At 40.0% G+C, this 12,782-nt stretch overlaps 1 protein-coding gene across 3 annotated transcripts in view; it reads right to left on the minus strand.

Annotated features, from left to right (window-relative positions):
• SLC1A3 (solute carrier family 1 member 3) overlaps positions 1-12,782 on the minus strand; it is a 115,985-nt gene that overhangs the window by 31,531 nt on the left and 71,672 nt on the right. For 2 of the 3 annotated variants that reach the window (XM_019517955.1, XM_019517956.1), the window contains 2 exons: positions 1,973-2,177; positions 669-711 (listed from right to left, as the gene is read on the minus strand). In XM_019517955.1, the coding sequence (XP_019373500.1) occupies positions 669-711; positions 1,973-2,177 (248 nt within the window). Of the gene's footprint in view, positions 1-668; positions 712-1,972; positions 2,178-10,006; positions 10,098-12,782 lie in introns of those variants that run through there. The other variant, XM_019517958.1, reaches the window with a different exon arrangement.

A 12,782-nucleotide genomic window follows, 5' to 3' on the forward strand; every position in this document is an offset into this window, starting at 1 on the left:
TGGATCCAGCCCACAGGCCATATTTTGCCCATCCCCAGTCCAAGGTGAAGATCAGTATCTAAAAGAAGCCATCCAATCACTGGCAACATACATGTGTCTTGTTGGTGCCAGCAGTCCCTTGATACGAGGATGACATGCATATGTTTAGAGGCTCACGATATTACTGTCTTTCCCCATTTTAAGGGCAATTTAATTGGCTACTTTTATTTGTCCTTTTTTAACAGGAATGTTGATGAGAGGCAGTTTATAGGTAGACATACTGAATATTGAGGAAGTAATATTTCTGGTGTTCCTGCCACAGAGTTAGTGATTTTACCTGGGTTTGTTTTAGGCTTGTGAATTTGACAAACATGGAACAATTCTAATTTTTTAGTTTTCTGGCTTAGGTAAGTAGCCCAGTACAAATGAATGAAAACAAAACACATGTTTTAGTGGTTTTCTTTGGCTAACCATTGAAATTAGGTATAAGATTCATTGCTGCTGTAAAGACTAGCAAAATCATTGGTTGTTACTAAAAAAAAATGTAACAATATTTCAGTGTCTAATTTGTTGTATGACATGTATCATAATTTTATTTATAATATAATAATAACCACAACAATGTCCTAGCTTACGACATTAAAACTGCCATAGTAGAATTTCAGTTGCCGATAACAACACATTTTTACCTGTTTGAAGCAGGCTTCTACCAAGTTTGGAGGGAACATGTTTCTGTGAAAGGAAAAGAAAATAACATGAGAAATATTAAATCTCTTTAAAGTAGCATAGCTGAAGAGGAATAAACCAATTTTTGGAGGATTGGTAAGAAGAAAAAAGTGCAAATATTATAGTGACTTAAAACCTCACAGGTAGTATTAGCATCATTAGCTTTTTTGCATAAAATGTGAGGGGGGTGGTTTGGATCGGCCAGGCAAGATTTGTGGGGCTAGGGATATATAATAGCCAGTTATGAAACAGAATGGGGGGAGGGGGAGCCACTTCCAAATGAACAATGCTTAGTGAGGCTACATTGGCTCAAATTTTGTATTTATTAATATGCTCTTGGGATGGATAAAGTTTGCTAAGTATTTAATTAACTTTGAGTTTTCAAATGAAAGATTTTGACAGTCACCCAATCTAGTGAGCCTAACAGAGCTTGCTAAAGGGCAATAATCAATATGTATGCCTAAGGTTTGAATCTTTGATATCACAGAAGCATCTGGCACCTTTGGAGGAGTCTGCGTATGGGTGAAAATCTCTTCGTGCTCCTTTCTGGAGTCCCCCTTCCTGGCAGCACATCTCTTGGAGGCCTCCCTCCACGTCTGTCCTGTATGATCCTTCCAGTGGGCTAAACAAAGCATAAGCTTCTAGTGGATTTCTCTGTGGAAAAGCCACCGGGCTCAGATAGATACTTCCTTCCCTGCTCCGTCTTACCCTTGTGGAACATACGACTGTCAAGCTGCTTTGGGATAGAAGGAAGCAGGTTATTAAGCCTTGGCTTCCCTCTTGCATGCATTGTATTCACTTTCTCTTGGAATTTTCTCCGCTCTGAGCAGAACGGAGCATTTAGCCCCAGTTTAGGGGCTATGACATAAAATTAGGATGAATAGATAAATTATGGTCTCATGTGGAGTAAGAAATCTGTGGGATTTTGTTGTGGAGTAGAGGAAAAGATCTTGGTGGTAGGATAGAGCTATACTGCAGAAGGAAAGAAGAAACCTGTGTGGGTGGTTAGAGCATGAATCTGTAGATACAATACTGCTTTGAAGATTAAAAATAATTTCTTTCTTGGCTGCTTTGTTCAGCTGCTGCCTTGTTGGAAAGTAAATATGTGATCCTTTGTATTTTATATCAATGTTGGCATCACCTGCTCCAAAAGAAGTGTTGCTAGTTTATCTAGTCACCCTCTAAGGCTTTTCTTGGTAGAGCACTTGTAAATATTACTACTGTTGCTGTTGTTACAGAAAATGTGCAATATCATATCCATACCCACCTGATTAAATCAAGAAAGGCATCTGCTGCTGTCACATGCATAATTTTGCCTTCTCTGTGCATATTTTCCTTTGTACCTTTCCCAGGGTGGACGATGACCACAATGATAATACCAATCAATACAGCAATAATCGTTGTACTCATGTAGTAGACTACAGCTCGGATTCCCATCTTCCCTGATGCTTTACTATCCAGGGCAGCAATTCCTAATAAATTTAAGCACAAGGACATTCACCTCATACAAGTGTGAGAAAAGATTGTAAACTTCGTATCTTGAATATGGCTTTGTGGGAAGTTTGGATGGCCAACATATTCAAAGCTACTCAGTGCATGGGCCCAGTAAAACCACTCTTGTTGTTCTTTGCCTTTGTGTTCCCGCCCATAATTTGCTTGTTCTTACAGATTTGACTAGTAAGCTTATATTTTCCTATGAATTATTGCCTATTAACAACTGTTGGAGATAGGATGCTAAACTGGAGAGACCATTGGCCTGATCCTATGGCAGTGCCTATATTTCATATTTAGTTTTAGAGAAAAGATATAACATAATCCAAAAAATGCTCCATAAAAATCTGATGCACTTTATCTGTAATAGCAGGGAAGCCATCACAGAGTGCACTCTGATTAACCATCTGAATAAATTATTTTCACTGTTTAAAACTGGTATGTTTATGAGAGTTTTGTGCATATGGTGAGTAGTTTTTTAAGGTCTTAATTCAATGACCTGGATTTACCTCTGGCCCAAGCCATGGGAGTTTCAAATAGATTATCGTGCCATTCATTCAATTCAGAAAATCCCCGCTGTTGTATGAATAAACATTTGGAGTCTTTTGCAAGCTTCCCAAAAGTTGAGACATTAATCCTGATTCTTGGCTGATCCTAGAGCAATCTGATTTAATGTGGATACCAGGGTGCTCAGTGTGGCATCTACTTAATCATTTGCTGACCAAGTTGCACAAACAGGGCTGCACTGTGGTTTTTAAGTGAAGGAGCTGTTCAGCCACAGGAGGCTCAGGAGGAACTCTGGCTCAGAGTAAGAATGCCTCCTGAGGACCACAAAAATGGCACATGTGGGGATACTCCATAGCTCTTGAAATGCATGGTTCTTTCCTCACCATTTAAAGGGGCAAGTGACCTCACAGCCTGCATTTGGAAGGTGAGCCCAGTTATCTCAAAACAGGAGTAATGCTGCCTCTTATAGTCATGGGACTGCCTATGAATGTGAGATAAATGAACACAAATAATATGTCAACATAAAACTTGAACCATAATCCAAATGTTAAACCAAATGCTTTCTTAAAATGTATATCATGTCTCATTGTTATAACAATCTATATTATAATTAGTTATTGGAATTACTGTAGAAAAATGTGCAATGTGGAGTTACAGGGGAAATGGCTCTAAATATGCATTGATGTAACTGAGATCAGAAGATAAACCAGGGTCCTACTCCTGGCTCAGCCAGATACTTCTGTAGTGAATTTGGTCAAGCCACTTTTGTCTGAATGTTCATCTCAACTGAGGTGTGCCTCCCACTTTTGTGGGAAGGCATTTGTGCCTGTAAGATCTGTACCACAACTTAACTGTAAAGGGAATTCACTAGGCTTTAACTACATTGTCTAGGTTCTTATTTGTAATGCAAGGGCAGCATTATATAGGCACAAATTGAGCCATTAAGTGGAAATCCCTGCTTTGGAATATTTGACCTCTAACTCTTAAGCTTTATATCCTTCATCTGTAAACCTCTGGTGGGTTACATGAATATTATAAGGCTTAAGTCACTAATGTTTGTATGATTTTAGGTCCTGGGAAGATGGCATTGTGTACTATTAAGTATAAAGTATTATTGTTATAGACAGAAAATAGATTGTGAAAACCCTTTTGTCTAAGAATATGGTTTTTTTTTACTATATTAAGATTTCATAAAATAATGCAAACATTCATCCTAGTTTAATGTAAACAGAAGGTCAGAAATTGGCACTTTTCAGTCCAAATGAATACCTATAAGTTTTATACCAGCTGTGATTATTTTAACTCCTTAGCAAGTACTGTAACTGTAATTAACAAGATGAAGTATGAGTTTAAATTCATTACTCAAGTCAAATGTTTCAAAATGTGGCTTATATATATATTTTGGAAAAGAAAAACATGCTTCCATGTCTGTAAACTAGTAGCAATGTGCCCTGTATTTCTTTATTTCCTCTGCATTTTAACTAAGAATTGTTATAGACTCTGTTGTGCCCTCTGTCAGCAGATATCCTGCTCTTTCTGGTGCCTTGATGGTGAGCACCCCTGAACCTTTGGAGTTTTACTCCAGACTTTGATGTTGTGATAAGTGATATACTCTCTTTGAACCAGTGACCTAAAGTTTGGATGCTGTCACCTTCCAGAGTCAATGACAATAAAGGGCAGTGAAGGGGCAGTGAACTTCTTCCAGGTGATGCCCACTTTGCTCAGCACTTTACCAGATCAGCCCCTATGACAGTAGTGTAACAAGGGCAGGGTAAATGGGACACCTGCTCTTTTCCCTCCTGATCTCTGATTCTGGGCTCATGCCTTTATTTCTTATTTGAGTTGTTCCAGTTTCATTCCTGCTCTTCCTTTTCATGCAAATGATATTCTAGCTTGAAGTAAGGATGGGCTGACTGCTTCGTCCCTCCTTCTGTCCTTTAGCTGCTTGTGGGGAGTGCTAACAGCAAGTGTTCAGGACAGGGTCAGATACATGAATATTAACAATGGCTTGTGTTTTGCTATGTGGTGTGGAGATGAGGCCAATCCTAGGAGATGCTGAGCATTGTGACCTCCCACAAGAGTCAGCAGGAGCTATGGACACTCAACGCTTCACAACAGGCAGTCAGCACCTTGCAGAATTGAGTCTTCAAGAGCTTTCAACATGCTGACAGCAAAAATTATCTTAAAAAAATTTAGATCTGTTTTTAAAACAAGAGAATGAAAGCTTCTATTTTCCTTGGGGCTTAAGGGTTGAAGAGAGTTCTTCAGGCTGAATAGGTCTCTGGCAGGGTCCATAATGGTGAAGCAATAAAGTTAGCTCTGAGGCTTTCACGTGTCACAGGCCATTGTGTACATATTCTTTCTTTTCACAGAAAGCCAGCAAAAGCTCCCATTGTTCTGTGGCAATGTATGTGCCCCTTTAATACAGCTTGTAGCTCTCTCTCCCACATGGCTGCTGGCTTTCAACATCTCTGCCATCTCATCTCTGCTCTGTCTTCCTCTTTCTCCATTCTCCCCCCTCTTCTGTCCTCAGTGGGCCTGGGAAACTCTCAGTGCCACCACAGACAATGATGCCTTGCGGTTGCCAAGGCAACCATGAGCCGAGTGCCTGTAATCTACACACACGCGCACACACAGCTGAATGGGAACAGTACAGACCCACACAATCGCACACACGGGTGAATAGGGATGGCAGACATACACTCAAATGCACAGCGGACGGGGAATGGTGCGCCAGGGGAAAAGAAGCCCGTACGACCAAAAACAAACCTGCACTCCCCTTCCCATCACCTGCTTTCTCCCTGTTTTTTTTAGAAATGAGTGTGAATCACACCATGGCCTAAATAAAGCCGTAACAAACCATTCTTCAGAGTTCTTGGGACAAAGGGCAAGGGGCTGCATCAGTCTCTGACAAGGATGCTACAGAGGAAGTTGAGCAAAGTGTTTTGGGAACTAGGAAAGGTAGCAAGAAGTACAGTTATTAAGAGAGTGAGAAAGAGAAGATGGAAAGAGAAACAAAAGGGCTGTAATTAATTGTGGCCTATACTACATACAGATTACATCTATTACAGAAATGATTGCTATGCAACCATTATTTTATTCCTTACCCAATCTGATCATTATAAATGAGTGCAGGCCAATTGCACTGTAATTTGCTCAAGTGCTGTTGCATTACTATTATTTGATATTTCTTAATAACGGCAAGAAGGGGTCATTAACTTAATCTATGATGTGAATAAATTAATATGTAGTATTGTAATGAGATAAGGTAAAGAACCAAAAAAGACATGATTAAATATGAGATCATTTTTGTTCTCCTCAGTAACACCACATACATATATAGATCCTTACGGCTCTTATGGTTAGTGACTTTGGAGCTGTAGACTGCTCTTTGATATTGCAAGAGTTAATGCAGCAAATGTAAGTTTGGAATGCTGTTTCCCTTTTCCCTCAACTAGTGTTGAGCTAAAATGTGAATCTGAATCAGTCAATGGATTGGCAAACCCTGCACTGTTGAAGGTGATAAGCCATTAAAAATCTGAGGTTTTAGTCTACCTAGCTTCAATGTGGCAGTACATCAGAGCGCACCACAGACACCTTTCTGCCTTTGACCTGTTACATTTATACTCGTGTCTCAAAAGGCTAATTGAAAAACTTAACAGAAAATTTGCAATAAGAATGACTCACTCCTGGTTAGCAGCTGGTACACTTTAGACCCCAGTTCCTTAAACCAAGTAAGGCGTACCTTGATTCAGCTCTGAATACCTTGATTCAGACTTCAATGTATGTAAAGTTATCACTGCTTATGTGTCCTTAGTAACCAACTTTTAAAATGATAGATTTTTTTTGCACCTATTACCCTTAAACAAACCACAGTTTGCAAATCTGGAATGATGCTTGGAAGTTGAGTTAGGTATTTGGATTTCATTTTTTTCTTCTGTTAGGGAGTAAAAAAACGTGTTTCCTATTATCAGACAGGTAGCTGCCTTCCTTGGGATAGATTTTGTTTCTGCTGAGGAGCTATATCAACATGATGCCAGTAGAAGCAGATTTGACTCATTGATTTAATTTTAAAAATTAATTTGGGATAAGTCCCCAGCTGATGCTTTCATGTGGGAAATCTCAGTTTCAGGGCCTGGAACCATTACACACTTGCCTTGGTGTGATTTATATCAGCTTTATATTCTGTTGTAAACTACACTGGGATCAGGAATACAGGCAGTCCTCGGACGTATGACAGAATTGGCTCCTGAAAACCGTGTTTTAAGTCGAAACGTCGTAACTCAGAACCGATTTTCCCATAGGAACAATATTATAAATGGGGGATTGGTTCCTGAACCAAGGCCCGACACCCTATTTTCACCAATAATAACCCAGAATTTTGTATTCAATCAATTATAGTTGAGTAATACAGCTACATTAATGTATTTATATTGTAAATAGCAACCAGATTGATTTGTAAGGACTTATTTGAGGTGACTTTGCTGGACTTTTTGAAGGGCTCTTGGCTGGACTCTTTTCAGGAGACTTGGCTGCAGGATTTTCTGAAGCCTTGTCTGCTTTCTTGAAAAAAAGTGTGCAAGGAAGTTTGGGCAGATGTTCTCTAGGGAGATGGGCGACACAGTGAACTTGTTTACTGGTGTGGCATCACGTTGTGTCAGATCAAGCGCTGTAAAGTCGAAACGGTGTCAATTTATAAATGTTGTAAGTGCTGTTTGTTGTAACTCAAAATGTCTTAAGTCAAGGACTGCCTGTGTACAGACAAGCAGCTATCTCACTATGCAGCTGGCCACATCTTTCCTTGAGGTGATGGAGATTAGGTAATGGGCTGCTTGCTTTAAACAAAACACTACCGTAGGATAAATTGACACATGGTACCTACCCTGTAATTTACACATGTAACACATTGGCATAGTTTTACCCTGAATTCTTCCTCAAGGAATTCTACACTAGATTCAAGTACACTGGTGTAGGTCCAAGTTGTGTGTCTGCTCCTTACTTTATACAAGAATAATTGTGTCAATGTCCAAGTTCTCAGACCATTTTTGCCTCCCATGAACATGTTAGACAAAATAGGATATTTATTTCCTCTCTCTCAATAAAATAAATGACATTTTATGCAAAACAGCAAAGATTTTGCCTTAAACATTTTTACCTTTTTACTTCTTAAAAAAGTAAAGCTGCTGTAAACATTGTTTTGATATATAAATCACCAGACAGCATGTATGTTTAAGTTTTAAAGTCATAACCACTCCCTGGTTATATATTAGTTTAGATAGCAAACTAGGATTTCTGGTCTTCATGAATACTGAATATGCAGATGAACAGAAAGTGACTTTCTGGGACTGTTTAAATTTGATACTAGACCCATGTTTTAGGATAAAATTGGCAACAAACACTTTTCAATGCATACTTTGACTACATTTCCCCTTAGGGTTTCAGCCACAGTGTTCAAAAACAGAGGGTCTTTTTGGTGCTAATGGTTTTTCAGCTCCCCTGTGGTGGAACAGCAGGACTGCCAGTTGTTGATTCAGGAGTGTTGCCCTAATTTTCTTTTAGTTTGTCTTTCACTAGTCCCCTAATAAAGTAGTCTTTAAGGACCACTCCCAGCTCCTCATATCTCGAGTGGCAGGGCTGAGTACACTCGCAGCTTCAGACCATAAGAAGCATTTAGTCTGTGGGTGATGATTAAGGTATTTGGAAATGAATAATACTATGCAAGGTCAAAGGAAAAAATCTAAGAGAAAGCCATTAGTTAGATAAAGCCAGTGGATTTTTGTTTCAGTGTAATCATGACTATACTCTGAAGCTTTATCCTGACGGGTGTGGAGGTTCTCCTGGGAGGTGCTGGGCATTAACTCCAACTGATGGTGAATGAAAGACAACAGGCATTAAAAGTATTGAGCACCTTGCAGGAAAAAGCCCAAATAAAGACAAGAGCAGTAATACATTCCAGGTTTAAATCACAAATTGAACAACAGAAAGGTGGGTAGTAAAATAGCAAAGCGGTACAGTAATGTTAATGCCTTCAAGTACACAGAAGTGAAGCTTCAGGATTATGTTAATTCAACACTGCTAAAATTAATACAGGTGATGAAAACTCCATTCATACAAAAGACATTGCACAGGGTCTTGCTGTGTGGAGACACTTCTGAAAGAGGTATGTTCACAAGGCAAGCTGCTCTAGAATATCTCCAGTCTCCCCTTTTCTTTACTTGGCTACAAGTTTTAATAACTGGATTATACATTTCAGTAGGTTTTTTTCCCCAGATTAATTCAAAATAGTGGACAGAAAAGTCTCAAGAAAATAGTATTAAAGAATTGAAATAATAGAATTAAATTCAATTTACACTTAGCTGGCTAGGACTAAGTCAACTGTCCACCTAAGAAATGTGTGCTGTTCCATTTCATGAGCAAACAAAAAAAAGTACAGATCCTAAGAAAATGTTAGTGCTTGACAGGACATGGGAAAGTCCAGCAGAGCAACTGAGTGCAATGATGTACTGTAATGGACTCTATTATCTCTCCTTAGCCTTCCACCATCAAACTGAAGGTGTAGTTGGGATGTTTCTATCTATATGAAGGAGTCACCTCTACTATTGAGGCTTTTAAATTATGCCTGCCAGAGATGATTACCACCAATCTCGGTGCTCATATTTCATCTCAGCCCATTGGGCCGAGAAGCAATTTGAAATGCACCAGATTGTAGTAGAGGTCAGGTACTTTTGCAAGTACTAGGTACTTCTGTAAGGCGTGTGCGCGTGTGCGCGTGCACGCGCACACACACACACACATACTGTAAAATACAGTAGGAATTATATCTAATATAAAGTGCGTTGCCAAGCAGAGACTGAATTGGGGCTAATCTTTTGCTGTTGAAGGCTACCAATAATCTGGATCACAAATTTATCAAACTGTGTTTTAAAACTTCTTACATTTATTTTTCCTTCACGTCTCCTGTTAGGAGTCTGTCTCAGGACCTTACTCATTTGATATTAAAAACCTTCTAATTGCCTAACTGCTTGAAAATGGTTTTTGTTTGACTATTCAGTTTTGGTAATTAAAATAACTCTTTTTCCCTATATATACTGTACTTATTTTATGTTAAAAGAGATAAGGAACAATTTAATCTTTTAAATGTTTTTGCTGTAACTTGATCATGGTATAGTTTGTTACCAAGGACAGGGGTGAGATAAATGAACATCTCCAGAGTACAACTGGTATCACTGAGTAATTTATCTGATGCTAGAGTCTTGTACTTCACAGAAGAATGAAACATAGACAGTAAATACTGTGCACTTACATGTGGCACTTCATTGGATGTCACTGGTATTTCTCTTACTGCAGGAAACTGCAGTGCCGCTGGGGCAGGGATATGCTGAACTGTTCTGCAGACCCTAACTGCATTACTCTGAAGTGCTGCAAGGTAACAGGAAACATTTGGATAACCGGTGCTGAAGTTTATTTCCTGTAACTCACATCTGCTAGAGCAGGGCCCTGCTGTGGCGCTGTTTAGATACCCATTTAACTCTTCACATTATTCAATCTTTTGCTCACAATATTGGAATGTGCCAAACAATATGCTTTTTGAAGGGAAACTAGGGAGTAATTTATCTTCTTTATGTGTGCTAAGCAGAGCAGGAGGGAGAGGCAAGCAGGGATTCACAGCAAGCCATGGAGCAGTGATTAGTAACAGCTGACAGTCTAAGACCAAGACTCTTTTTCTTTGGTTACCTCATTGTAATAGCAGAGTACAAAGGACCGACTGTCCCTACGCCAAGAATCTGAAACCCAGGAACACAGAAAATAGCAGCTCGACATTTTTTTTTCTGGTAACAAAACAAGGTCACTACCTGCCTAGGGCAGTTCCAGAAAGACACCCTTGTATGTTTAGGACATTTAGGTAAGTATCCTTTCCTCTAAATGTGATTTTTCTGTTAGGTTTAAAGTTATCCTTTACTAAAACAGTAGCAAAAACATTAACTCAGGAACATTTGCTTGAGAAAAAGGACTGCCAGTTGATGATTTGCTCAGATGTACTCATGTTAAATAAGCGTGATGTAATCTGGTAAATTATTTCAGTTTCATTAGAAACAAGTTCATCGTAGTAATTAGGAAGCCAAAGCATATTAAGATAGCTTGAGACTCACAGGATATATAGTTACAAGGGAAAAACAAATATCCTGGCAATATAACAAACTTTTAAATTGTTCCTCACATGAAAATATTGCCTTCCATTTATTCTTTATGTCAGCGCCAAAATAACCAGTTAGCATGAAACATGTTTGCATTTTGGCAAGACAGTGCTGTTCAGGAAGGTGAAGGCACTTTACTGTCCCGACCATACTGCACATATTGCACCTGTAGGCTTCACTGTTTTACTAGTGCAAAGCAAAATACTGGATTTAATCTACTAAGATTTTGGTCTGTACCGAAGCAAACTAAGACCCTAATCCCTTACATGTGTAGGCAGTCCTGCTGCATTTTGGTTTTAGCGTTTGAAGCTGAAAGCGGGAAGAAAAACTTGGTTTGTAAGGAAACAGAAGTGCTAATGATCTGAAGTATATTTTGTATGTGTGAATAGGAACATTCTCCAAATACAGCTGTCTATGTTACCTGATTCAGTAGCTCACATATAATAAGGTAACATCATGCTGTGCCATGTGTGTGTATTTCTTGTACACTATATAGGCTTCTGATACCTTTATATTAACTTACTTTAAGAAATGAAATCAATTTATGCTTGTATGTGTGGATGACCATGGCCTGATACCACTGAAATTCATTTTATGTAGTTAATGTAGCAGCCATCACTTGGAAAGAAATTTGTTCGGTCTCAAAAGACATAACCAGATTTTGAACAAGAGATAGAGAGGGGAAAGGCTCTGTCCTATTAGTTTTACTGTACTAATTAATGTCCATTATGAAATTGGTTCTGAGTTGCAGAGTCCTTTGGGAAGCAGGTCTTGAGGGGACAAGAGGTCCAGGAAAGTTGGCTTTACTTTAAGGAGGCCTTTTTTGGGTGCTGTCACAAGTGCCGTTTTGTCACATGATTAGTCCCGTGAAGTGCTCTGCAGCCATGCCTTTACAGAAGAGCGAGACTGCAGAGCACTTTTAAAGGGCTTGATCCTGAGATGATCTGAACGTACATTACATGAAGGTGCAGATGAAGATGCTTCAAACCAGAGTGCCTTCATTAACTTGTCACTGTGTGCTTCCATCACTGTCTTCAGAATGGGAGGGAAAGCGGGGAGGACAAGGGGGAGGGTGGGAGTGGAGAGAGTTGTGTCTGGAGGTTGCATAGCTTGTACTGGTTGGTAGGCTGGGTGGATTGGAGCCCCACCCTCCAGGTGGGTCTGAGGGATTGCTGTAACTCATGGTGTTGCACATCTGTCAGTGCCCGTGCAGGCATGCAGGGAGCAAATTTCAAAGGTCAAAGCAGAATTTGTGATGTAGCTGGCAAAGAACGTTAAAGGTAATAAAATGGCATGCTATTGGTATGTCAAAAATAAGAAGAACCCCAGAGATTCCATATTTCCCTTACCGAATGCAGACGCAGTCTAGTCACAGACAGTGCAGCACCATGAGCTACAGAAGAAGACTGAAGAATTTAATGGCTTTTTTACTTCAGTTTTCACAAGCAGGGGTAGCTACCAAAGGAAAAGTGCAGTTGCGTGAGAGATAGGGAAGGAGACAAACAACCTAGAACAGGGGTTTTCAACCTTTTTGGGTCAGTACACCCCTGGCGGCTGGATGCAGAGCAGTGTACCCCTCGTGGATGCAGAGTGGGGGGGCTGGGGGCTGGATGCCGAGTGGGGGATGGGGAGGTGGTTTGTAGCCGAACACGGAGTGGCGGCAACTGCCATGTGTGACCTTCCCTCATGTCCATGCGCCTGTGTAGGATGGTGCATAGTTTCATAGTTTCTAGGGTCGGAAGGGACCTGAGCAGATCATCTAGTCCGACCCCCTGCCATGGCAAGAAGAGTACTGGGGTCAAATGACCCCAGTAAGGTGGTCATCCAACCTCCTCTTAAAAACCCCCAGGGTGGGAGCCTGCACCACCTCACTTGGAAGCTGGT

The sequence above is a fragment of the Gavialis gangeticus genome, unplaced genomic scaffold, assembly GCF_001723915.1.
Source record: "Gavialis gangeticus isolate Ggan-Ray unplaced genomic scaffold, GavGan_comp1, whole genome shotgun sequence".
Classification (NCBI taxonomy): domain Eukaryota; kingdom Metazoa; phylum Chordata; order Crocodylia; family Gavialidae; genus Gavialis; species Gavialis gangeticus.